The sequence below is a fragment of the Podarcis muralis genome, chromosome 17, assembly GCF_964188315.1.
Source record: "Podarcis muralis chromosome 17, rPodMur119.hap1.1, whole genome shotgun sequence".
Classification (NCBI taxonomy): Eukaryota; Metazoa; Chordata; class Lepidosauria; order Squamata; family Lacertidae; genus Podarcis; species Podarcis muralis.
Window position 1 is genome coordinate 40,955,929 of NC_135671.1, and position 26,447 is coordinate 40,982,375.

Below are 26,447 nucleotides of genomic sequence, written 5' to 3' on the forward strand. Positions count from 1 at the left end.
TTTTAGCATATTGTCAAAGATACTGTTTTTCAGCAAATCTACACAGAATAATAGAATTGTAAGTCCAACCCCTTGCAATGCAGGAATCTCAACACATGGTTTCCCATCCCATTTGAAACCATTCTGGACCCTGCTTAGCTTTGCAAATGTGCAAGCAGTTTTATTGCTGCACCACTAGGAGGTACATACTTTTACACCATATTCATCTGTCTGCAAGCAGAGCTCTCAACAAACAGCCTAAAACATCCAGATGCAGAGTAGTGGTTGCTTTTACAGTAAATGAAAACAGTAGAATCCATAATGTGATTAAAATCTCCCACCTAGGACACACACTGGCCTGATATGCTAAGCATTTTTTTTTAATTTCAAAAATAACAATCATATATTAAACAACAACCAACAAGCATACAATGAATTATATCTATGTGAAAATGAAAAAATGCTTATGAAATGGGGGAAAGCTTATATGAATTAATACCCACATTACACAGTGTGCTGACATGTAAGTGTGTTGACATATAGGACAACTTATTGTACTGATTATTCCTCAGTTCTCAAGGTCACCATTTCAAAAAGAGGAAGCAGCTATTGGGGGTTGCAAAGATGAAAGGAAGCGGACATTAGCCTGGCTCCTTGTAGTCTCCAGCACTGAAACCCACAGTTTCTTCAAAATCAGTCTGGGGGTGGGGGGCGGAGAGAAAGAGAGAGAAACGTGGTTAAATCCAGGGCAAATGCTGGGCTCCCCCATCGTTTTCTCCTCCCCAGAAGATGGCCACCAACTCACCTTCACAGGGGGGCACATTTTGGCATGCTGCTTGCTCCTCCACCACCAGCCCCTGTCCATCCAGCGGCTGGCAGTTGGGTCTTGGGCGCCCCCAGAAGCTGACGTTCAGTACCTTCCCGTTCTCTCCTTCCACTGTCATTCTGCAAGCCAGAGAGAAAGGATCACAATGAAGGGGCTGCTTGGCTTAGGAGGTCACACTCCCCTCCCCTCCCCTGTTCCTCCAAACTGGCTTCTCTGAGACAATAACAACACGGACAACTCCAGCAGGATATGTCTTCCCCCACCTCCCAACACAGCATGTGGTACCACTGCACATTTAAGGCTGTGCCATACCACTATAAACAGTCATGGTTTCCCCCCAAGAATTCTGGGAGCTGCAGTTTTTTAAGGAGCGCTTGTAGGAGACCCTACCCCATTCCCCTCACAGAGCTGCAATTCCCAGAGTCCCCGGGAAGACCAATTGACTGTCCTAACAACTCTCAGTACGCTTAGCACATTTCAGTTACCAAGAGTTGTGTTTTTTTTAAGGAAGCCATGACTTCACCCCACTGGATTCCGGCTCAGAGCACCCCAGATATTGTTGCTGGCTACCTTTTGTACTGGTTTTGCATGTGACTGTGAAAGGCTCAGGTGTCTTTATATTCAGGGCCAGACTTAGGGGGTAACTAGGACCCTTTCCTGGATAATCCAGCAATGGAATCCTCCATTGGATTTTAATCCTTGCTGCATCCAGGACCCCAGGAATTAGAAGGGGCTCAGTCATCATACAGCCTAACCCCTCCCTGCTCAAACTCACAACAGCCTATCTGTTTCCAATCTGATTTTATTTATTTTGATAAATTGTATGCCCATTTGTTTTTCATGTGTGATTTTTATCAGTATTATTAGTGAACATTCTTTATTGTTTTGTGCAAACTGCCAAGTAGTTTTTGCCTATTAACTCTTGTCAGATAAATACATGAATTCTGCACTAGCTGCAGCTGGCCAGTTAAGCAAGTCAGAAAGTGGTTTCGCAGGCTTGCCCTTCAAAAATGAAACAACTCCCTATTTCTCTCTCCCTCAACTCAACTCAACTCAACTCAACTCAGCGCTCTCTCTCTCTCTCTCTCTCTCTCTCTCTCTCTCTCACACACACACACACACACACACACACACACACTGCCCTCATTTCATACTCACGGGTAATTGGGGTAGATGGCTTTGCACTCCCTCTTGCGAGATTTCATGGGCTTCTCCCCACAGGGCGGGTTGCAGAGGCCCCATGGGCTCCATTCTGTCCAGGCTCCTTTCACTGAGAGAAGCCACACAAATCAGATCCACAGGCTTGGCATCCCTTGACTCCACCTCTGCCTACTGAACAACTACCATGAAGGGAACTGTAGCTCTGTGAGGGTTCTCCCCACAGCTCTCAGAACCCTTAACAAACTACAGCTCTTAGGATGCTCTGGGGGAAAGCATTACAACTGTTAAAGGAGTATCAATATGGTGTCAATATGACAAGTAGAGTATCTGAAGAACCAGTGGGGCATGGCAGTGACAGCCTCAGAAAGGGACCAGAAAGACATGGGACTCAGCTGCATGGTAAAAATAAAATGTTATAAATGCATTATAACATGTGATACCAGATGGTGCTGTAGAGCTGGAATCAGAACTATAAAATTTTCCATTATGAGCTTTTAAAAAAAATTCAGAGCCTTTCTTATAGTTGTGTAGATGCAGCCCTGCTCAACCCGAAGCACACAGGGTGGCTTTGGGCCAGGCATTCAAAAGCAAGGGGCAATAATCAGGTAGGGAGAGGCGGTTGGCTCACCTACCCTCTGCCATCGTGCCTCATGTCTACAGCTCACTAGGGCTGTATCTGTTTGGAAAGAGATATCCGATACTACACTTGATCTTAACCAAGAGGCCTAAGAGATGGGAGTCTGTTACAGAGAACTCACTTGTGAGCGGACAGGTATAAGGTTGCACTATATGAGAACTGAAATTTTATGTTGGAGATGCACAACTTGGATCCGGGACTGGATAAAATTAAAAAACACAGATTTATTAGATTTGAAAGGGCACGACAATAGATTTGGTTGGCGTGCGTATTTGTGGTACAACAAAGGGAAAATACATAAAGCATTTTATAATCAGATAATTAGGAGATCACTTTTAAGGGCATGGGGAAAACATAAAGAACTATTAGAACTAAAGACCCCATGGTAGGTTTCCCCTACAGAAGTAATTTCAATAAAAAAATAAAAAAATAGGGAGAAAATATGGCCTACATATAGAGTTTTGCTAATAGAAAAGGAAGGGAAGTTAATACTGAAAGAATATGAGGAGATTAAAGAATATGTGTATGATTGGCTGCAATATCGTCAATTAAATGAGGTATTTAAAGAAGATTTAAAAAAGGTTTTAGCTTGAATATTTCAAGATTCCAAAGAGAAATTATAGAAGATAATACCAAATTGTTTAAGAAAACAAATAATTTATTATTAGAATGGGAAACAAAAGATGAAGAGGTAAAAAGTATAATGATTAAATGGGTGCAAGATATAGGACACAATAAAGAAATGGAAGAATGGGGAAAATTATGGAGAGTAAATTTGAAATTTACTGATTGTATTTTAATAAAAGAGAATTATATGAAAATGATGTTGTTGTTTAGTCGTTTAGTCATGTCCGACTCTTCGTGACCCCATGGACCAGAGTATTACACCAGAAAAAAATAGCAAAAAGGTATAGAACAGGTTCAAATAAGTGTTGGAAATGTAAAGAAAAGGAAATGTAAAGAAAATGAAGGCAACTTTTTCACATGTGGTGTAATTGCAAACTGATTAATAAGTATTGGGATATGATTTGTAATGAAATTAAGAAAATATTTAAATTGACCAGAAGCTTTTTTATTAGGTATTACAGGTTAAGATTTACTAAGAGAAAAGAAGAAATGCTTTATGTATGCTACAACTGCAGCTAGGAGGTTATTAGCCCAAAGATGGAAAAGTGAAGAAATACCAACTAAGGAAGAATGGCTACAAAAATTAATGGAATATGCTGAAATGGCAAAGTAAACAGAAAGACTCAGAGACTCAAGAGAGAATTTAAGAAAGAATGGGAACTTTTCATGTTGTACTTACAGAAACAATGTAACAATGTAAAGATCTAAACTCACTACCAGGATTTGAGTAAACATTTACAATTAACAACAGAAATAATAATTATCAATATGGAGATAACATGTACAATATGTACAAGGCAGGGTTTAATGGTGGGGGGGGGCGACCAGAAAAGGAAGTTGAGGGAAGTCGGGGGGAGGGGGGAAATTGAGGGAATGTATTTTGTTGATTTTGATATGTGGCAATGTGATAAAAATGTAAAATCCAATAAAAAATTATTTAAAAAAAGGAAAGAGATATCAGAAAGTAGAATCTTTGTTGCTGTTGTTTTTAAAAATCCACATGATAGAGGAATCATGAATGGCCTTATTAGATTGCGCCATCTATGCCCAGCATTCTGCTTCCAGTGGAGGAGCCTTTGGGCTCTCGGAAGCAGGACACAGCCTCTTATTCACCACCCAGCACCTCAGGAGTATTGTCCAGGAGGCCTGAGCCCCAGGTGTTTGGCACTTTCCTCCCTTCTACCTGAATTGAAAATCCTTTTTTTTATATACATAAGGCCACTTTCCCTCAGTGCTCACATCTGTGCACATCTATACATCAGCATATGCTGGTTTTAGCATATGTGTGTTGTGGGCCAGAGTCTCTGGGGGGTCTAGCAACAGTCCTATGGCAGCTTATTCAAAGAAATACGGCTTCTTTAATATGGAGGTTCCATTTAAATATCCTGACTAGTTTTTAACAGAGTGACCTATACTCAAAACAAGTGCCTAATTCTTCTTTCTTTCTTTCTTTCTTTCTTTCTTTCTTTCTTTCTTTCTTTCCTTTCTTTTTAAACAAGCCACCCAAGAAATGGCCATCACATTGTGGGTGGGGAAGACAAAAAGAAAACTCAGAGTATCTAGGGCTCCCAGCAGCCTCCCATCCTCAAGTGGCATTTCTGAAGCTTAGCCTTTCACAAGGGCAGCTCCTTCCACCTCTTTTTATCCCCAATACTCACAAGAGCATAACTGGACATTGTAGCAGCTTCTGATATCCATGGTTGGCCCCACACAGCGCTTGCCCTCATGCGCCCGTCCAACGCATGTCCTGGTTCTCCTCTGAAGTCCAGTCAGCTCATCGCAGGCGATCCTGATATTACTGGCTTTATTCTCACAGACACTCCATTCAGACCACTCCCTCCAGCGCCCGTCCACTGTGTGGCATTGCGGGAGAAGGAGGAGGGTCAAGAAGAATGCCAGCCAGCTTTGACGGTGGGCAAGGGCAGCCAGCCCCACAGTCCGGGGATGGGACTTGAGGGCCACCCCCCACCGTAGTCAGACACACACACACACCCCATCCAGGGAAATGAGAGTCACCATCCCAGTGGTGGACACAGCCAGGCAAAAATCGCTACAGGAGAGAACAGAAAAAGAAGGGGCATGTTCCGGGCAGAGCAGGAGCTATGTGGGGTGCAGCTGGAGCATTCCAGGGGCCAGATAGAGAAGTCTGGGGGGCCACATTTGGCCCAAGGCCTGAAGTTGTCTACCTTGATGTCAAGCAGATTCACAGGGAGGGGGTATTGTAACTTGGAGCAGCCCTTGGGACCAGGGTTATAATTAAATATAAATTCTTTCCTAGAGGTATGGATCAAAGAAATTGCACGCTGTTTCACACACATCCACATATGCAGTTGTTAAGTGTGTACCTCCACCCCAAATTACCAACTGAACTTTAAAACTAACTTTTAAAGCATTGATTGTTCAAATTATAAAAAGATTTCATCAAGTTACAAAAATATAGCCTAAAGTCAGAAACAACACATGACCACAACCCGTAAGCAGACCCAGCAAAGCAGGAAGATTCCATGGCATGAAACTTTTCATGAATAAACAGCTGGACCCTTTTCATTTTCACTCGTGTTACTATATTCTATTAAGATTTTAATTAAATAAAATGTAAATTCCAGCTATCCAGATGTTTGCGAAATATACCAGGTCCAGAGTCGGCATGCAGCATCCATCCGCAGCTCCCCCATGTTGGCTGCCCTGACCCCCAAATAGTGGTAGGAAATTTCCATGGCAGTTCCCAGACGTAGCCACAGGCAGGGCAAGGGAGATAGAAGCCTCCAGCGCCAAAGGAGACCCCTCAAAGCTGGAGCTGGCCAGGCCTCATCCTCATTGGTCAGCAGGCTGACCTCTTAGCAAGCAGCTAAGCAGAGTATTTGCATGATCTCTTTTTAAAGGGAAGCTGAATAACTTACAGAAGAAGCCTGGCCACAGCCCAGAGATGTACAGACAGACCTCCACAGTCTCCTCAACATGTGACAGCTCAGAGTGGCCAGAGTTTTTTTGGGATCTGGCAACAATCCCAAAGCACCTTATTCAAAGCGATACGGCCTCTGTACACGGAGGTTCCATGTAGTTCTTCTGGCTAGTTTGGGAATAAGTGGGGGCTCCCCTTCACCTCTCAATTCCTGAATTTCACAACATGAGGGACACCAGCCTTCTGAAGAAGGGGCAATATTCACCAGCAGAAGAAAGCCAGAAAGTGGTAGCAGGAGGGCCGCAGATGGCAGTGGGCACTGGGGGCTGGAGGGAATGGAAGCAGGCAGGCAGGAGCAAGCGAGCGGGGCAGGCTTTGCGGTCTGGCTCTAGATTCCCACCCCCAAGAGCTGCCCCTGCCATATCTCCTTCCTTCCCCATTACCTGGGCAGGGCGTCCTGGTGTTACAGGTGTCGGTGTGTGTGTCTGGACCAGGGCAGAACTTCCCTCCATGCTTTGGCGCAGGGCTGTCACACAGACGCTTCTCCACCGTTCGGCCAACCCCGCAGGTCACCGAGCAAGAGCCAGTGGGCTTCCAGCTGCCCCAGCTGCCGTCCTCTGTGGGGCAACACAAAGAACTCTGGACCCCCAGCCGGACTTGCTCAGACAAGCACAAGCTCTAAATGGGCATCGCTGTGGCCCATCAAGTGTGGAACTACATTGTCCAGGACACAACAGAAATTCATTTGGAAACTCCCTGCAGCAGGGCTACGAAAACTGTGGTCGTTGAGATTTTCTTGGACTCCCAGCAGCCCCAGCCGTCAGCATGGACAATGGTCAAGGGTTAAAGGGGTCTTCACTGCTACATCCATCCCCAGCCTATAAACTAGGTCTGTCACTTTGGAAAGCATTGGGACAGGCCAGTCTCTTTGCCCATTTCCTTTCTGGATCACGATCCGGCTGGCCAGAGACAGCAAAGAATCTAACATTCACATATGCATTAATGTAACATTTGTATATGTTAGCTGTACTTTTGTAATATTTTCTGCTCTTTGCATTGTTGTTGCTTTAGTTATCTGTACACCGCTAAGAGATATTTTTAAAATACACTTTGTGATATAGAACTGGCACAAATAGGTACACACTAAATAAATCCATAAGGTGGGGGGGGGGCTTGTCTCTTCAGGAGCAACAGGGTCATCACCCGCAAGCTGCTTGCAGGAGGAGGGCTGGGTAAATGAGGCAGCTTTCTTTCCTTACGTGGACAGAAGGGCAGTCCGCTGCAGGAGCGGTAGTCTTGGTCAGCTCCAGGGCAGGGGTTTCCAGGGGGGTCTCTGGAAGGTGGGGGGCTGTTACAGTGACGCCGGCGCTGCTGCCTGGGCTGTGGCCCCAAGCCCTCGGGAATGCAGGTGGCAGGGCAAGGTTCCCAGTTGCCCCAGTTGCCCCAGTTTCCATGGGCTGTGTGAAAAGAGAAGCAAGCACAGAAAGATGAGGGGTGTGAGGGGGAGGCGGTGTGGGTCAGGATGGGCTGTGCAGAAAGAAGGCAAGCAAACCTCACCTCCCTAAGACCTGTGTCCCCTCCATCCTTGCTCCAGACTGTCCCGTCTCTCTTCTCCATCAGATCATCCGGTCCCAGCAAAGCTCTACCAGCCATATTTCCTTTAATGCCTTCAGCACCCCAACCCCCCACCCTGATTCCCTCTCCTCCATCCATTCCCATCGCCTTTGAACGGATCAAAGGAGTGTAAGAACTTATACATAAATGCTGCCACTCATGGACAGAAGGAAAGATTGATTTTACCATTTTCATTTTTTGTACTGTACCACAGTAAAAAAAAAAAAAACTCCCCCAAAAGTAAAACAGCCTTTTAAAAAAACACCACTATAACCATTTCTTGGATCATTTTGTATGGCTACTGTAATGGTTCTAGGGGTTGCTTGTGCGTAAGCCGGTGCCCACACCTGGCTGGGTTGCCTAAGTGAACCTTTTCTGTCCGGACGGCCACTCACCCGTGGCTGTCTTAATCGCTGGCAGAATCCGTCAGTGGGCGTTTCTTAAACTTCTTCCAACAAACAAGTTCTTTCATGCCCAGTCTCCTCCTACTTTCCCTGCGCAAGGAGGGCGTAGGCAGCGGAGGACCCTTCCTCCCCCCGCTGGTCCCCGGCAAGGAGTCATGTGACTCCCTCTCAGATTCCCCCATCTGCCCCCCTTCTCCACTGGAGCTAAGCTGATTCCCTTCCCCAGAAGATGGGCTGCCTCTCCCAATCCCGGGAGGCTCTCTGGGATCCCTCTGGAGCTCGCTCTCTCCCTCCGGCACTGATGGCAGTTCCCTGACAGCTACCTACCAGTGAAATTCTTTTGGTGGCTTACAGAATAAAAATAAGCATCCAGTATTTTTTTAAAGTCAAGATACAACAATTGAAACAAAACAAAAAGTCAATAAACACAGCAACACAAAAAAAAATCCTAGAAGAAGCAGAATTAAATAATTTGCAGCTCATTTCAAAACCCCACTAAGAGAGTGATCCTATAGAAATATCCACCAGGATGAGTGTGGTTAGGATCCAGTGGATCTCTGAACTCTAAAAACTATTTTGAAGGCTTGTTTTCCCTCTGCCAGGTTTAGGCCAGCTCAGCTGGTAGCAGCCCTGCTCCTGAACAGAATTTGGATCTGGTGTGCTGTACACGAGCTTAACTTATGCTGGCTTATTGTGTATAGGATCCATAAAGACCAAACGGGCTTTCTTCCGGGAAGACATTTATCAGATAACGTAAGGAATATAATTGACATTTTGGAAAAGCTAGATGTGAACATAAACACTAAAGTAGCTTTGATATTTGTGGACGCGGAGAAAGCCTTTGACAATATTTCTTGGAGATTTATGAAAAAGAATCTCCAGGGGATGGGGGTAGGCCAAGGTTTTGAAAATGGTATAGGTGCAATATACTCAGAGCAAAAAGCAAAGCTAATTGTAAATAATGTGGCTACGGAAGAATTCAAGATAGAAAAAGGGACACGTCAGGGGTGCCCAATCTCCCCATTACTTTTTATATCAGTCCTGGAGGTTTTGCTGAACATGATTAGAAAGGATCAGCTGGTTAAAGGGGTACAGGTCGGAGTTAAACAGTACAAACTGAGAGCATTTGCAGATGACTTGGTACTTACATTACAAGAGCCAGAATCTAGTACCAAAAGGGTCTTAGAATTAATTCAAGAGTTTGGTCAAGTAGCAGGATTTAAACTGAACAAATTGAAAACCAAGATATTAGAGAAAAACTTAACACCTATTGAAAGGGAGAGGTTTCAGAATGAGACAGGTTTAACAGTAGTTAAGAAAGTGAAGTATTTGGGGATTAATATGACAGTTAAAAATGTGAATTTGTTTAAAGATAACTATGAGAAATGTTGGACAGAAGTGAAAAAAGATTTAGAAATTTGGTCAAACTTAAAGCTTTCCTTGTCTGGTCGAATTGCAGCTATTAAGATGAATGTATTGCCCAGAATGTTGTTTTTATTCCAAACATTGCAGATTGTGGATAAGATGGACTGTTTCAAGAAGTGGCAGAAAGACATTTCTAAATTTGTCTGGCAGGGCAAGAAACCCAGAATTAAATTTAAGATTTTAACTGATGCAAAGGAAAGGGGGGGATTTGCCCTGCCAGACTTCAAACTATACTATGAATCAGCAGCATTCTGCTGGTTGAAAGATTGGCTGCTTCTTGAGAATACAGATATTCTGGATTTAGAAGGTTTTAACAATATTTTTGGGTGGCATGCTTATTTGTGGTATGACAAGGTTAAAGCTCATAAAGCTTTTAAAAATCATATTGTCAGGAAAGCATTGTACAATGTCTGGATTAAGTATAAAGACTTGTTGGAAAATAAAACTCCAAGGTGGTTGTCGCCAATGGAGGCAAAGGCTGGGAAAAGACTCAATATGGAGTCCAAATGGCCAAAATACTGGGAAATTTTAGAACAAGAAGGGGAGAAACTGAAATTGCAGAGTTTTGAGAAATTAAAAGATAAAGTGCTAGATTGGTTGCATTACTATCAAATAATGGAGGCTTATAAGATGGACAGGAAAATTGGCTTCCAGCTGGAAAAATCAAAACTGGAAACAGAACTGTTAGATTCCAATACTGAGAATCTGTCAAAAATGTATAACTTGCTGTTGAAATGGAATACGCAGGATGAAACGGTTAAATCAGCTATGATCAAGTGGGCACAAGATATTGGTCATAACATTATGTTTGCTGATTGGGAGCAGTTGTGGACCACCGGTATGAAATTTACGGCATGTAATGCCTTAAAATAAAATAAAAGAAGCCTAGAATAAAATTCAAAATATTAACTGACGCAAAGGAAAGAGGCGGATTTGCCCTGCCAGACCTTAAACTTTATTATGAATCAGCAGCATTCTGCTGGTTGAAAGATTGGCTGCTTCTTGAGAACACAGACATTCTGGATTTAGAAGGTTTTGATAACGTTTTTGGGTGGCATGCATACTTGTGGTACGACAAGGTTAAAGTACATAAAGCATTTAAAAACCATATTGTCAGGAAAGCATTGTTTAATGTTTGGATAAGATATAAAGACCTATTGGAAAATAAAACCCCAAGGTGGTTGTCCCCAATGGAAGCGAAAGCTCAGAAAAAGCTCAATATGGAGGCCAAATGGCCGAAATATTGGGAAATTCTGGAACAAGAAGGAGATAAATTGAAATTGCAGAGTTTTGAGAAATTGAAAGATAAAGTGCGAGACTGGCTTCATTATTATCAAATAAGAGAAGACTACAATTTGGACAAAAAAATTGGCTTCCAGGTGGAAAAATCAAAATTGGAAACAGAGCTGTTAGATCCTAAAACTAAGATACTTTCAAGAATGTATAACTTGCTGTTAAAATGGAATACGCAGGATGAAACGGTTACATCTGCTATGATTAAATGGGCACAAGATGTTGGACATAACATTATGTTTGCTGACTGGGAACAGTTGTGGACCACTGGTATGAAATTCACGGCATGTAATACCTTAAGAGAGAATATTATGAAAATGATATACAGGTGGTACATGACACCAGTCAAGCTAGCAAAAATCTACCATTTGCCCGATAATAAATGTTGGAAATGTAAAGAAACTGAAGGTACATTCTTTCAGCTTTGGTGGACGTGCCCAAGGATTAAGGCTTTTTGGGAGATGATATATAATGAAATGAAAAAGGTATTTAAATATACCTTTCTGAAGAAACCAGAGGCCTTTCTTCTGGGCATGGTCAGCCAATTGGTGTTAAAGAAGGACAGAACTTTTTTTATGTATGCTACAACAGCAGCGAGAATACTTATTGCAAAGTACTGGAAGACACAAGATCTACCTACCCGGGAAGAATGGCAGATGAAGTTGATAGACTATATGGAATTGGCGGAAATGACCGGCAGAATTCGAGACCAGGGAGAAGAGTCGGTGGAAGAAGATTGGGGAAAATTTAAAGTATATTTACAGAAATATTGTAAAATTAATGAATGCTAGGAGGTTGTTGGAAAGAAGGTATTGGGCTTTAGTAGAAATGTTACTAAGAATTAAGTAAGAAATAGATCGACTATGGTTAAAGTGTAAAATTTAAGGCTAAATTGCGTTAAGAAAAAGTTGGGATCTAAATTGGTGAAAAAGGGAAAGGACTTGCTGAAATAATTAATTGAACTGGAATGCAAAGAGGGAGGTTCGAGGAAGTCAAGGAAATAAGCAAATGTAAAATAAGGATATGAAAACATGGGTTTTTTCTTTTTCTTTTTTAAATGTTTGTGTTTTTAAAATGTTTTTGTCTTTTTGCTGTTTTTGCTTTTCTTTTTCTATAGTTTTTTTGTCTTTTTTATTGTATCTTTTTATTGTTTGTTCCTGGTTTTTTTTTTTTTGTATTTGTTAAAACTTTAATAAATATTTATAAAAAAAATAAATAAAAGAAAATACTATGAAAATGATCTATAGGTGGTACATGACCCCGGTCAAGCTTGCAAAAATTTACCACTTGTCTGATAATAAATGCTGGAAATGTAAAGAGACTGAAGGCACATTCTTTCACCTTTGGTGGACATGCCCAAGGATTAAGGCTTTCTGGGAAATGATATATAATGAAATGAAAAAGGTATTTAAATATACCTTCTTGAAGAGACCAGAGGCTTTTCTCCTAGGTATGGCCGGCCAAGTGGTGTCAAAGAAGGATAGAACTTTTTTTATGTATGCTACAACAGCAGCAAGAATACTCATTGCAAAGTACTGGAAGACACAAGAACTACCCACCGTGGAAGAATGGCAGATGAAGGTGATAGATTATATGGGACTGGCAGAAATGACCGGCAGAATCCGTGACTAGGGAAGAGAGACGGCGGAAGAAGATTGGAAGAAATTTAAAGACTATCTCAGGAAACATTGCAAAATTAATGAATGTTAGAACGATGTGGATTTTAGAAATTAATGGTTTTCAGCGGTAAAGATTAAGTAAAAAGTAAAGAAAGGTTAAAAACTAAACAAAAATTAAGGGAGAGGATTTGCTGAACTAATGAATTAGAAATTGGAATACAGAAATGGGAGGTATGAGGAGGTCGGGGAAGTAAGTTATAAGAAAATAAGGGAATGAAATTATACTTGTTTTGTTTGTGTTTTTGTTTGTAGTACTGTTTTTCTTTTTGTATAATTTTTGAAAATTTAATAAACATCTTTTTAAAAAAATATTGTGTATAGGATTTCTCCCTGAAAGATGGCGAGCATAAGCTTTATTTAAAACAATATTAAAACTGTGAAGGCCTAGCCCTAGGGTTTGTTTTGAAACACAAGCTTAAGCTTCATTCACCTTAGTGAATAAAAAGGTACCAGAAAGACCACAAAAAAGACACCAGGTGCACCTCTCTGGGGAAGGCAATAATCAACTATATATGTAGCTGATTAATCCATATTACATGTACAGCCTTGCTCCCTCCTCCATTTCAACTCTCTGACCTCTCATTGAATCCATTTTCCTTCCCTTCCTGACATCCTTTGACCCAGTTCTTATTTTCCAATATTTCTGTCAAAAACCTACTTGGGCAGATCAGGTTGGTGTCACAGGACCGTTGTTCGGCGCCGTCTCCTAGGCAACTGCCTCCACAGTCTGGTGCTGGATTGGTGCAAGTGCGCTTCCTTGTCTGCAGCCCTCTGAGGCAAGTCACAGAGCAGGGACTCCAGGCAGCCCAGGCTGACCAGCCTCCCACCCCTGCAAGGAAATAAGGGGCAGCATCAATGAAGACTGGGAAGAATAGCTTCCTTGACATGCCCTGAATTCTCTTCATGAAGCCCAGTCTTTTCTGCAGAAATGCTCTTAGGAAGCAAGCAAGCCTGCCCATCTAACCCACTGTTGTCCACAGACTGACTGGCAGCCGCTCTCCAGATAGCTGATATATTCAGAAGACAAAAAGCGGGAGCTATTAGCGAAGCTGAAAGCTGAAGATTCATCTCATATATTTAAATCAAATCAAAGTGGGGTGGGAGAGGAATTCAGCAGCTACAAGAATCCACAGTAATGGGAAATTATCATCATATAAACAGACAGGTGAGCTACAGGTGTGATCAGGATGCAATCCATATATCCACTGGCGGAGGAAGATGGGGGTGGGGGAAGTGCACCGCCCTCGGCAGCGTGCTCGGGGGGGGTTGCCATCTTGGCTGCCCCCCGCGGCACGCCACGCCCCTGGGATGCACGCCGCCCACACCTGCTCTCCGCCCCCCGGTGCCAGAGCATGAAGCTCCACCACTGCATATATCATGGATGGGGAATTGGTGGTCTTCCCGATGTTGTTGGACTCCAGCTCAGAACAGTTCCAGCTGGCAGGCCCAGGGGTCAGGATGATGGAAGCTGAGAGTCCAGCCCCATCTGAAGAGCCACAGGCTCCCCACCTGTACTAACACACTTACCTGGGAGCCTGTTACAGAGAACTCACTTGTGAGCAGACAGGTGTAAGGTTGCACTATATGAGAACTGAAATTTTAGGTTGGAGATGCACAACTTGTGGGCTGGATTCTAGTTATGGGTAAATTTTACCTGGCCCTGTTTGTCCCTACAAAATGTTAAGACAAACAAAAACCCCTTGGTTTTACAGATAAGGAAGAGAAGCAACTGGTTTCCATGTGGATTTATTTATAAATATTAATGATTTATTTACAGCATTTTTACCCTGCTCTTCAATCAAAAAGTCTCCCAGAGAAGCTTGCATAAGATACCGTATTTTTCGCTCCATAAGACGCACTTTTTCCCTCCTAAAAAGTAAGGGGAAATGTGTGTGCGTCTTATAGAGCGAAAGCAGGTGGGAGGCTCTGCTCAGCGCTCCCTTTAAAGAGCCGCGCCTAGCGTGGGGGCTTTTCCGCGAGGTGGGAGAAGGGACTGACAGGCTGCCCTCTGTCCCTTCCCACATCTCCCAGGAAAGCCAGCAAGAGCCGCTGCCATGCTCTGCTCAGTGCTCCCTTGTAAGGGCTCCCTTTCGTTGCTCCTCCCGCTTTGCTGGGAAGCCAGCAGAACAAGAGGCGAAAGCCAAGGATCAGATATAAATTACTTACAGATAGAAAGGAGAGAGGAGGGCTTGCTGTACCTAATCTAAAACTGTATTATGAAGCAGCCTGCTTATGTTGGGTTAAAGATTGGATAACCCTGGAGAATACTGACTTATTAGAGCTGGAGGGAGCAGATAACAGGTTTGGCTGGCATGCCTACCTCTGGTTAAATAAAGGAAAGGCACATAAAGGATTCGCGAATCACATTATCAGAGGTCCCCTATACGAAGTTTGGGGGAAAAACAAAAAACTGCTGGAATGCAAAACACCTTGGTGGCTGTCCCCAACAGATATCCTATCAATGAAGAAAACAAATTTGGAAGAACAAAGATTGACGTATGAAGACTTATTGGTAAGAACTCGAGAGGGTTGGAAACTAAAATCGTTTGAGGAGTTGAAGGAGAAGTTGAAGAGCTGGCTACAGTACCATCAGATTAATGCATTATGGACAGAGGATAAAAAATTAGGAATGAACGAAAAAAAATCCAAATTCCAGATTGAAATAATTGAAAGTAAATCTAAGTTACTATCTAAAATGTACAACATACTACTGGAATGGGACACAAAAGATGAGGAAATTAAAGAAGTCATGGTCAAGTGGGCGACAGATCTGGGGCACAACATAGAATATGAGAAATGGTCAAAACTGTGGAACGAGGGAAAAAAGTTCACGGCAAGCGCCGCAATCAGAGAAAATTTAGAAAAGATGATATATAGATGGTACTTAACACCAGAAAAATTGAGTAGGATTTACAAGACGGGTGATAAAGCCTGTTGGAGATGCAAAACAAAAGAAGGTAATTTTATACACATGTGGTGGACATGTGAAGAAACGAAAAAATTTTGGAACCAGATATATGATGAACTAAAAAAAATATTCAGATACACGTTCCCCAAAAAACCAGAGGCCTTTCTATTAGGGATGGTCGGAAAAGAAATACGGGAAAAAGATAAAACTTTATTTCAATATTCAACAGCAGCGGCCAGAATGTTAATCGCCCAAAACTGGAAAAACACAAACCCACCAACGGTGAGGGATTGGCAATTAAAACTATATGGCTTCATTGAACTGGCAAAGATGACACAAAAAATCAGAAATCAAAAAAATGCAAAGTTAAATGAAGAATGGAATAAATTTACGACTTATATTGAAGGCAATATTAGGAACTTACCAACTATAGCAGGTTTATTATAAAACTTTCGATGTAAAAATAAAAAATTCATACCAGCTGTAAAGGAAAAGGTTTAAGAGTGGAAATCCGAAACAAGTAGGGAAGGAAGTGAATGTTGTATGTTATTAATTTTGCTTTTTTGTCTGCTTCGGTGTTTTCTTTTTCTTTTTTCTCTCTTTTTGTCTTTTTCTATTTTCTTTTTAGTGCCTTTTAAAAGTCAATTCACTACGGTACTGTATGAATTGCATTTTTTGTCTTTTTTCTCTAAATGTATTTGCTTTTTTATTTTTTCTTATCCTTTTGTTGGTGTATGATAAAGGAAACTTAATAAAAAGAATGGGGGGAAAAAAAGCAGAACAAGAGGCGCTGTGCAGCTATCGCTCTTGCTCTGCTGGCTTCAGCGAGAGCTGCGCTGTTTGCTCTGCTGGCTTCTCAGTGAAGCAGGAGGAGCGACGGAAGGGTTTAAAGCAAGAAAAGCAAGAGCCACTTACATGCTCTGCGCAGAATATTTTTTTCCTTGCTTTCCCCCTCTAAAAACTAGGTGCGTCTTATGGTCAGGTGCATCTTATGGCACGAAAAATATGGTAAATAAAAACAAGGCAGCCCCTGATGAAGACTTACAAACTAAAAAGCACAATACAAAGGGGAAAATGGATGAGGAGGAAAGAGGAAAACAAGTAAACTCAGGCCCTAGATCTTAGCATACCATAGTAGTTCTTAAAGACCAGATGGAATGGAAAACAACCTGATAACAAGAGTGTATATCTGAGCAAGAAACTCTGTAGCTGAAAGGAAGCTGTGTTCAGCCCAAGTTAAAGGACCCTGGGTGACTTCAAGGTGATGTCTGGCTTCACCCCAAGTTCAAGAGCGGATAAAGAGATCACAGGGGTAAAAACTGGGGAAAGTGAATTCAAGTTAAAAGCGTATGCAGATGACCTAGTGATAACAGTGGAAGAACCTAAAACCTCACTCCCTAAAGTAACAGAAAAAAATTAGAAATTTGGGGAAGTGGCAGGATTTAAGTTAAATAGGAATAAAACTAAATTATTCGTTAAAAGCATGAAGGAAGAAGAAAGAACCAAATTAGAACAAAACATTGCGATTGAAGTCCATAAAAAGGTTAAATATTTAGGGATTTGGTTAACATCAAGAAATATAAACCTATTTAAAAATAAATATGAAAAAATTTGGCTTGAGGTTAAACAAAATTTAGAAATATGGAGTAGAATGAATCTCTCATTGTTAGGAAAAATATCGGCAATTAAAATTAATGTGTTGCCAAAAATGCTATTTCTTTTTCAAGCGATACCAGTCATTCTGAAAGATGAATGTTTTTAAAAATGGCAGAAAGAGATTTCATAATTTATCGGGGGGGGGGGGGGCAAAAGGCCAAGCGTAAAACATAAAATACTTACAGGCGTAAAAAACAGAGGCGGGTTCGCCCTCCCAGACCTTAAATCTGCTTGTTTGGTTTGGATCAGGGACTGGATGAGATTGGATAAGCAAGAGGCATTAGAACTAGAAGGACATGACAACAGATTTGGCTGGCACGCATACTTATGGTACGGAAAAGGGAAGGTTCATAGAAGTTTTTACAACCATATAATTAGGAAATCACTAATGAGAGTATGGGAGAAATACAAAGACTTATTGGAACAAAAGACCCCGTAGTGGCTTTCACCACATGAAGCAGTCGCTCAAACCACTTGGAAAGAAAGGGAAATGGCTCACATATGTTGATTTATTAAAAGGACCATGATGGAAAATGGAAATTAAGAGATTACGATGAGATCAAAGACCACTTTCAGAGTTGCTTGCATTATCGACAACTATATGAAACACATAAAGAAGACAGCGAGAAAGAATTCAGTTACACAAGATCTAGGTTTCAAACGGAAGTGATCGAAGGGAAAGTGAAATTACTGAATATTATTAGAATGGGCTCCTTCATGGATCACTGCCTTGCCATGGCGAAGGGGCTTGAATAACTCAGAGAAGCTATGAGCTATGCCGTGCAGGGCCACCCAAGATGGACAGGTCATAGTGGAGAGTTTTGACCAAACGTGATCCACCTGGAGCAGGAACTGGCAAGCCACTCCAGTATCCCTGCCAAGAAAACTCCATGGACAAAGACAACAGGCATATAAAAGTTATGACGCTGGAAGATGAGCCCCTCAGGTCGGAAGGTGTCCAACATGCTACTGGGGAAGAGCGGAGGGCAAGTACAAGTAGATCCAGAGCTGATGAAGCGGCTGGGCCAAAGCCGAAAGGACGCTCATTTGCGGATATGCATGGAAGCGAAAGGAAAGTCCAATGCTGTAAAGAAAAATATTGCATAGGAACCTGGAATGTAAGAACCATGAACCTGGGTAAGTTGGATGTGGTCAAAAATGAGATGGCAAGAATAAATTCCGTCAAGCCTTGCGGGACCTTGCTCCCCCTGGCGACTCATTGACTGAGCTTGTTGAGGGCTGGAATACCCAGCTCCTGGCAGCCATCAATGAGATCGCACCTAAGCGCCCTCTGCGACCCCGCAGAAACCGGGCTCCCTGGTTTACCGAGGAGCTCCGGAAAATGAAGCGGGACCTCAGACGGCTAGAGCGAGTATGGCGGGGTGCCCGTGACGGAGCTTCAAGAACATCTTATAGGGTTTTTATGAAAACCTATGAGATGGCAGTGAAGGCCGCTAAGAAGTCCTACTTCTCAGCCTCCATTGCATCCGCCAGCTCTCGCCCGGCGCAATTATTTAGTATAATTCGGTCTTTAACGTCCCTCGAAGGACAGCCAAATTTAACACACAATTTGACACACAGCTGTGAGGCATTTGCGAGCTTTTTTGCGGAGAAGGTCCTGTTGCTCCGCCATGACCTCCCCGCCAATTTCGATACAATAAAGGAACTGGAGGCCCCTCGACTGTCCTCGGGTCCAGTATTGGACCACTTTGACCGGATATCCCCAGCCGATGTGGACAGACTCCTCCAAGCTGGAAAGCCCACCACTTGTCCTCTCGACCCGTGCCCGTCCTGGCTGATTAGAGCGTGTCCAGACGAGGTGCGGGCCCCCCTGGGGGATATCATCAATTTGTCCCTTGGCACCGGGACATTCCCAGGGGAACTGAAGGAGGCAGTGGTGCGCCCGCTTTTAAAGAAAACATCATTAGATCCCTTAGATCTATCCAATTACCGCCCGGTTTCGAATCTTCCATTCCTGGGTAAGGTGATTGAGAGAGCGGTTGCGGAACAGCTTGGTAGGTTTCTGGATGAAACATCGGCTCTGGATCCATTCCAGTCCGGCTTCCGCGCTGGTCATGGGACCGAGACAGCTCTGGTCGCCTTAACAGATGATCTCCGTAGGCAGCTGGATTGAGGCAGGTCGTGGTTGCTGATTCTTCTAGACCTGTCAGCAGCCTTCGCCATGGTCGATCACGAACTCCTGGACCACCGCCTTGCAGACATGGGGATCCAGGGCACAGCCCTTCAATGGCTGCGCTCGTTTCTCTCTGGTCGGGGACAGAGGGTGGCGCTTGGGGGGGAATTGTCATCCCGCCACTCCTTGGTGTGTGGAGTGCCTCAGGGTGCGATTCTCTCCCCGATGCTTTTTAACATCTTTATGCGCCCCCTTGCCCAGCTTGTCCGGAGTTTTGGGCTGGGCTGCCATCAGTATGCTGATGACACCCAACTCTATCTGTTGATGGATGGCCATCCTGACTCGGCCCCAGACACACTGATCAGATGCTTGGAAGCTGTGGCTGGATGGTTACGTGGGAGCCGGTTGAAGTTAAATCCTTCGAAGACAGAGGTCCTCTGGCTGGGACGGGACGATATGAGATTGAGGGGGCAACTCCCTTCTCTTGCGGGGGTGCAATTAATGCCAGCACCGTCCGTTAAGAGTTTGGGTGTAATCTTCGATACCTCCCTCTCCATGGAGGCGCAGATTGCAGCTATAACAAAGGCGGCATTTTTTCATCTCCGCCAGGCTAAGCAGTTGGCTCCTTACCTCTCTCGCCCTGACCTAGCCACTGTGATCCACGCGACGGTCACCTCCAGACTGGATTATTGTAACTCGCTCTACGTGGGGCTGCCCTTGAGACTGACCCAGAAACTCCAGCGGGTGCAGAATGCCGCAGCGAGACTCCTTATGGGGTCTTCGCTGCGAGATCACATTCATCCGGTGCTATACCAGCTGCACTGGCTCCCGGTGGAGTACAGGATCAGGTTTAAGGTGCTGGTTTTAACCTTCAAAGCCCTATACGGCCTAGGACCCTCGTACCTACGGGACCGCCTCTCCTGGTATGCCCCACAGAGGAACTTACGGTCTTCAAATAAAAACATCTTGAAGGTCCCAGGCCACAGAGAGGTTAGGCTGGCCTCAACTAGAGCCAGAGCTTTTTCGGCTGCGGCTCCAACCTGGTGGAACGCCCTGTCGCAAGAGACAAGGGCCCTGCAGGACTTGACATCTTTTCGCAGGGCCTGTAAGACAGAGCTGTTCCACCAGGCCTTTGGTCAGTGCGCAGCCTGACTCCCTCCTTTGGCAATCTCTACAAAGCTTTAGTCTATGGTTGCCATCAATTTGTATTTTAATTAATTTTTAGAATGTATTTATAATGTTGTACTGTTTTAGTGTTGTTAGCCGCCCTGAGCCCGGCTTCGGCTGGGGAGGGCGGGATATAAATAAAATTTATTATTATTATTATTATTATTATTAAATATTGACATCGATGACTTCCAAGATGGCCACCGTGTAAGGTTCCTCCTTCCAGTTCTCTCCGACCTCTTCTCCTGACTTGGATTTTACAACCGTTGGAGACATCTTGGGCATCAGTGAACTAAAATGGACGGGAATGGGCGAATTCAGTTCGGATGACTATCATATCTACTACTGTGGACAAGAAACCCGTAAAAGAAATGGAGTGGCCCTCATAGTCAACAAAAGAGTGGTGAAAGCTGTACTGGGATGCAATCTCAAAAATGATAGAATGATCTCGATACGAATCCAAGGCAGACCTTTTAACATCACAGTAATCCAAGTTTATGCACCAACTACTGGTGCTGAAGAAACTGAAATTGACCAATTCTATGAAGACTTACAACACCTTATAGAAGTGACACCAAAGAAGGATGTTCTGCTCATAACAGGGGATTGGAATGCTAAAGTAGGGAGTCAAGAGATAAAAGGAACAACTGGCAAGTTTGGCCTTGGAGTTCAAAATGAAGCAGGGCAAAGGCTAATAGAGTTCTGTCAAGAGAACAAGCTGGTCATCACAAACACTCTTTTCCAACAACACAAGAGACGACTCTACACATGGACATCACCAGATGGGCAGCATCGAAATCAGATTGATTATATTCTCTGCAGCCAAAGATGGAGAAGCTCTATACAGTCAGCAAAAACAAGACCTGGAGCTGACTGTGGCTCAGATCATCAGCTTCTTATAGCAAAATTCAAGCTTAAACTGAAGAAAGTAGGAAAAACCACTAGGCCGGTAAGATACAGTCTAAGTCAAATCCCTTATGAATACACAGTGGAAGTGAGGAACAGGTTTAAGGATTTAGATTTGGTGGACAGAGTGCCTGAAGAACTATGGATGGAGGCTCGTAACATTATACAAGAGGCAGCAACTAAAACCATCCCAATGAAAAGGAAATGCAAGAAAGCAAAGTGGCTGTCCAACGAGGTCTTACAAATAGCGGGGGAGAGAAGGCAAGCAAAATGCGAGGGAGATAGTGAAAGATACAGGAAATTGATTGCAGATTTCAAAAAAATAGCAAGGAGAGACAAGAAGGCCTTCTTAAATGAGCAATGCAAAGAAATAGAGGAAAACAATAGAATGGGAAGAACCAGAGATCTGTTCAAGAAAATTGGAGATATGAAAGGAACATTTTGTACAAAGATTTCCATAATAAAAGACAAAAGTGGAAAGGACCTAACAGAAGCAGAAGACATCAAGAAGAGGTGGCAAGAATACACAGAGGAACTATACCAGAAAGAAATTGATGTCTCATATACCCCAGGTAGTGTGGTTGCTGACCTTGAGCCAGACATCCTGGAAAGTGAAGTCAAATGGGCCTTAGAAAGCATCGCTAATAACAAGGCCAGTGGAAGTGATGATATTCCAGCTGAACTATTTAAAATTTTAAAAGATGATGCTGTTAAGGTGCTACACTCAATATGCCAGCAAATTTGGAAAACTCAGCAGTGGCCAGAAGATTGGAGAAGATGAGTCTACATCCCAATCCCAAAGAAGGGAAGTGCCAAAGAATGCTCCAACTACCGCACAATTGCACTCATTTCACACGCTAGCAAGGTTATGCTTAAAATTCTACAAGGCAGGCTTAAGCAGTATGTGGATCGAGAACTCCCAGAAGTGCAAGCTGGATTTAGAAGAGGCAGAGGAACCAGAGACCAAATTGCAAACATGCGCTGGATTATGGAGAAAGCTAGAGAGTTCCAGAAAGACATCTACTTCTGCTTCATTGACTATGCAAAAGCCTTTGACTGTGTCGACCACAGCAAACTATGGCAAGTGCTTAAAGAAATGGGAGTGCCTGATCACCTCATCTGTCTCCTGAGAAATCTCTATGTGGGACAAGAAGCTACAGTTAGAACTGGATATGGAACAACTGATTGGTTCAAAATTGGGAAAGGAGTACGACAAGGCTGTATATTGTCCTCCTGCTTATTTAACTTATATGCAGAATTCATCATGCGAAAGACTGGGCTGGATGAATCCCAAGCCGGAATTAAGATCGCCGGAAGAAATATCAACAACCTCAGATATGCAGATGACACAACCTTGATGGCAGAAAGTGAGGAGGAATTAAAGAACCTTTTAATGAGGGTGAAAGAGGAGAGCGCAAAATATGGTCTGAAGCTCAACATCAAAAAAACGAAGATCATGGCCACTGGTCCCATCACCTCCTGGCATATAGAAGGGGAAGAAATGGAGGCAGTGAGAGATTTTATTTTCTTGGGCTCCATGATCACTGCAGATGGTGACAGCAGTCACGAAATTAAAAGACGCCTGCTCCTTGGGAGAAAGATGATGGCAAATCTAGACAACATCTTAAAAAGTAGAGACATCACCTTACCAACAAAGGTCCATATAGTTAAAGCCATGGTTTTCCCAGTAGTAATGTATGGAAGTGAGAGCTGGACCATAAAGAAGGCTGATCGCCGAAGAATTGATGCTTTTGAATTATGGTGCTGGAGGAGACTCTTGAGAGTCCCATGGACTGCAAGAAGATCAAACCTATCCATTCTTAAGGAAATCAGACCTGAGTGCTCACTGGAAGGACAGATCGTGAAGTTGAGGCTCCAATACTTTGGCCACCTCATGAGAAGAGAAGACTCCCTGGAAAAGACCCTGATGTTGGGAAAGATGGAGGGCACAAGGAGAAGGGGACGACAGAGGATGAGATGGTTGGATAGTGTTCTTGAAGCTACAAACATGAGCCTGACCAAACTGCGGGAGGCGGTGGAAGACAGGAGTGCCTGGCGTGCTCTGGTCCATGGGGTCACAAAGAGTCGGACACGACTAAACGACTAAACAACAACAACATTAGAATGGGAGCCGAAAGATGAAGAGGTAAAATCAGTTATGATTAAATGGGCACAAGATGTAGATCACAACATTATGATGGAAGATTGGGGAAAATTATGGAAAACTGATTTAAAATTTGCAGATTGTTCCCTACTGAAGGAGAATTACATGAAGATGATGTACAGATGGTACATGACACCAGTGCAGTTAGGGAAAATGTACAAAACTAGTTCAAATATATGTTGGAAGTGTAAGGAAAAGGAGGGGACATTTTATCATATGTGGTGGGATTGTAAGGTAATTAAAAAAAATTGGGAAATGATATACAATGTTCCATTTAACATTTATTAAAAAGCCTGAAGCATTTTTATTAGGGATTGTAGGGAATGATCTGCCAAAAAAGCTGAAAAACATCTTCATGTATGCGACAACAGCTGCGAGAGTTCTGGTAGCACGAGGATGGAAGACTGAAGAAACCCCAGCTAAAGAATCATGGCAAGAAAAATTGATGGACTATGCAGAACTGGCAAAACTGACATATAAGCTACGGGACAAGGATAACTGTGACTTTAAAGATGAATGGGAACCCTTTACAAAGTATTTGAAGACGCAACAAAGCGAACTGGACTCCTTGGCTGGCTTTGAATAAACATTCACAAACTTTTCTATTGATGATAATCAGCTAGTTTGAGGATCTATACAATTGTGTAACATGCAGAAAACTGCTTTCTTAGAGAAATCAAAGACTGGAACTGAGGGAAGCTGGGGGGTGGGGGTGGGTGGGGGAGGGAGGGAGGGAGGAAAAATGGGGAAAGAATTTGTTTTGTTTTAATTTTGAATTAAAAGTTTTTTTAAAAAAAAAGAGAGAGAAAAGAGCCACAATAGGAGAGCCGAGATGCTTACTGGGGCAACAGGCCATCAGGCTGCAGGCCTGCATCTCCCACTGGCGGGTGCTGGCCTGACAAAAGCCGGCCGGGCCGTTGCGCCCATGACACGTCCGGTTGCGCCGTTGGACGCCTTCCCGGCAGGAAACAGAGCAGGGGCTCCAGGGGGACCAGTCACTCCAGTGGGCTGCCCTGTGCAAAAAGAAAAAGGAGCAGGAGGTTACGAGTCATAAAACTCCCCCAGGGAAATGCCACAGATAACCCAGGGCAGAATTGAAGTACAGTGACTCCCCACTTGCATGGGGGTTATGTAGGCCCCCACACACTTCAGTGAAACTGCGTTAAGTGGGGAGCACCCTCTAAACACCCTTCAAAAGCCCTCTCTCCCGCTCTCTCTTCAAACCATACCAAAAATACCGCATCCAAAAATATCTGCAACTGGAGTTGAAGCTCTGCTTCCTGCAGAGAGCCCCAGGGCCAAAGACTCTGGAAGGACTTCCACCAGCTTCTCCTCCCCATGCCCACCACCACTGCTACCCCAAATGGGCTCTGGAGGGTCAGGAGAACTCCCCCAACAGCATGTAGCAGGAAGGAGATGGGCTATTCAGGCCAGCAGGATTGCTGGTGCTGACAGAGCAATCTGCCTAAGGCTATACTAAATTCCTCCCTTAGCTGCGCACTCACAAAGTCTAGGTGCAAATTTGTATTACGGCGAGCTAATTCCCAACACACTAGTTAGACAGCAATGAGGGCAGCACCCTACTTAGATTTTCTGTTCACAAGGAAGCCATATCGTTGCGGGGGAAATATTTGCCTGTAGCAAAGTGCTTATTTGCATTTAACACACACACTATCACAGTCAAATTGTGGTCTCACAAAAGCTGTACGAAAAGCAGAGGATGTTATGCTGGTTGATTAACCAACATTCCAAATTGAACAGCAGGACAATACCTTTACAGGGATCCCCCCCCCCTCCATGTTGTCTGTGTGTAGTTGACCTGGTACTAGGCAAGGCAGCTACAGCCACACCAGGGACTTATGGTATGTAATTATCCCCTGTGCTTTAAGGCCCAACCCCTGGCGTAGTGTCTGGGGGGGAGGGAATTCCATTGGGGATAATGAGGTTGGTGGCTGAACCAGCTGAGCATCCAAACATACTTTTAAGGGAGGCCAGTGTTTGGCCCTCTGGAGCCCAGGGGCCGTGGCATTTGCCAGGTGCCTCGGCTAGGGTGGGAGAAAGAAAAAAAGTGAGCTTCATGCTGTAACCACTTATACACAATCCATTGACAGCAAATTTGGTGCACATTTAAAGCACATGGCTTCCTCCAGACAATCCTGGGAAATATAGTTCACCCCCTCATACAACAACTGCAATTCTCAGCACCCTTAGCAAACTATAGTTCCTGTGATTCCTTGGGGGGAAATCCATGTGTTAAATGAGCATATGGTGTGAGTCCTGAGCACAACAGCTTTCTCCCTACTTGTGATCCCAAGCAACTGCTCTTTGGAGGTAGAGTATGCCATTCTGGCTCGTAGCCACAGAAGGTACTTGGGGATCTCCAGCAAGAGAGATTGGGTGAGCTAGAGAAGGTGCTGAGGGAAACATGGGTACAGTGGTTAGTGATAAGACTCTGGTGTGACACTCACTGGCAGGCCTGGCAAGGCCCATTCCTGTCCAGCTGGAAGCCGTATTGGTGGTTTAGGCAGCAGTCGTCCTGGGCAACACCTTCCCCCAGCAGGTCGTTGCACTTCCCTGAAGTCACATCAAATGCCCCGTAGCAGAAAACATTTTGCGCTCCTGAAATGAGAAAACCCAGATGAGAGCAGGCTGCAAGCATGAGGATAGGAATCCCCCTCCTAAGCACAAATGGGGAGCTGTGAGTTCCCTATGTGGCCTTGGGGACTCCCTTCAGGCCACACCCTCCTTGATGCCTCCCACTTGCCTGGAAGACGAATGGACAGAGGTGTGTGCATAGGAATCTCTGGCTTTGACACAGTTGGGGTGTCCCTACAACAGGTAAGGTTTGCATCCAGTGCTGTGCCTGTTTCTGCATCTGGGCCCCATCTATCACCCCTGGGAGGTAGTCCCAGGTGAGGCTTGAAAAGGTCGGCCAGATCATAGAATCATAGAATCATAGAGTTGG

The 26,447-nt window shown here is 43.9% G+C and overlaps 1 protein-coding gene across 2 annotated transcripts in view; it reads right to left on the reverse strand.

Moving 5' to 3' along the window:
* Positions 1–343: 343 nt before the first annotated feature.
* The window catches only part of CFP (complement factor properdin), a 39,426-nt gene continuing 13,322 nt past the window's right edge, over positions 344–26,447 (reverse strand). Inside the window, exons 2-10 of one of the 2 annotated variants that reach the window (XM_028712632.2) lie at positions 25,951–26,101; positions 24,323–24,495; positions 13,206–13,376; positions 7,392–7,589; positions 6,576–6,749; positions 4,889–5,083; positions 1,964–2,075; positions 785–924; positions 344–677 (exon numbers count right to left, since the gene is read on the reverse strand). In XM_028712632.2, coding sequence (XP_028568465.2) covers positions 673–677; positions 785–924; positions 1,964–2,075; positions 4,889–5,083; positions 6,576–6,749; positions 7,392–7,589; positions 13,206–13,376; positions 24,323–24,495; positions 25,951–26,101 — 1,319 coding nt within the window. In that variant the 3' untranslated portion in view covers positions 344–672. The remainder of the gene's footprint in view (positions 678–784; positions 925–1,963; positions 2,076–4,888; positions 5,084–6,575; positions 6,750–7,391; positions 7,590–13,205; positions 13,377–24,322; positions 24,496–25,950; positions 26,102–26,447) is intronic. The other variant, XM_028712633.2, reaches the window with a different exon arrangement.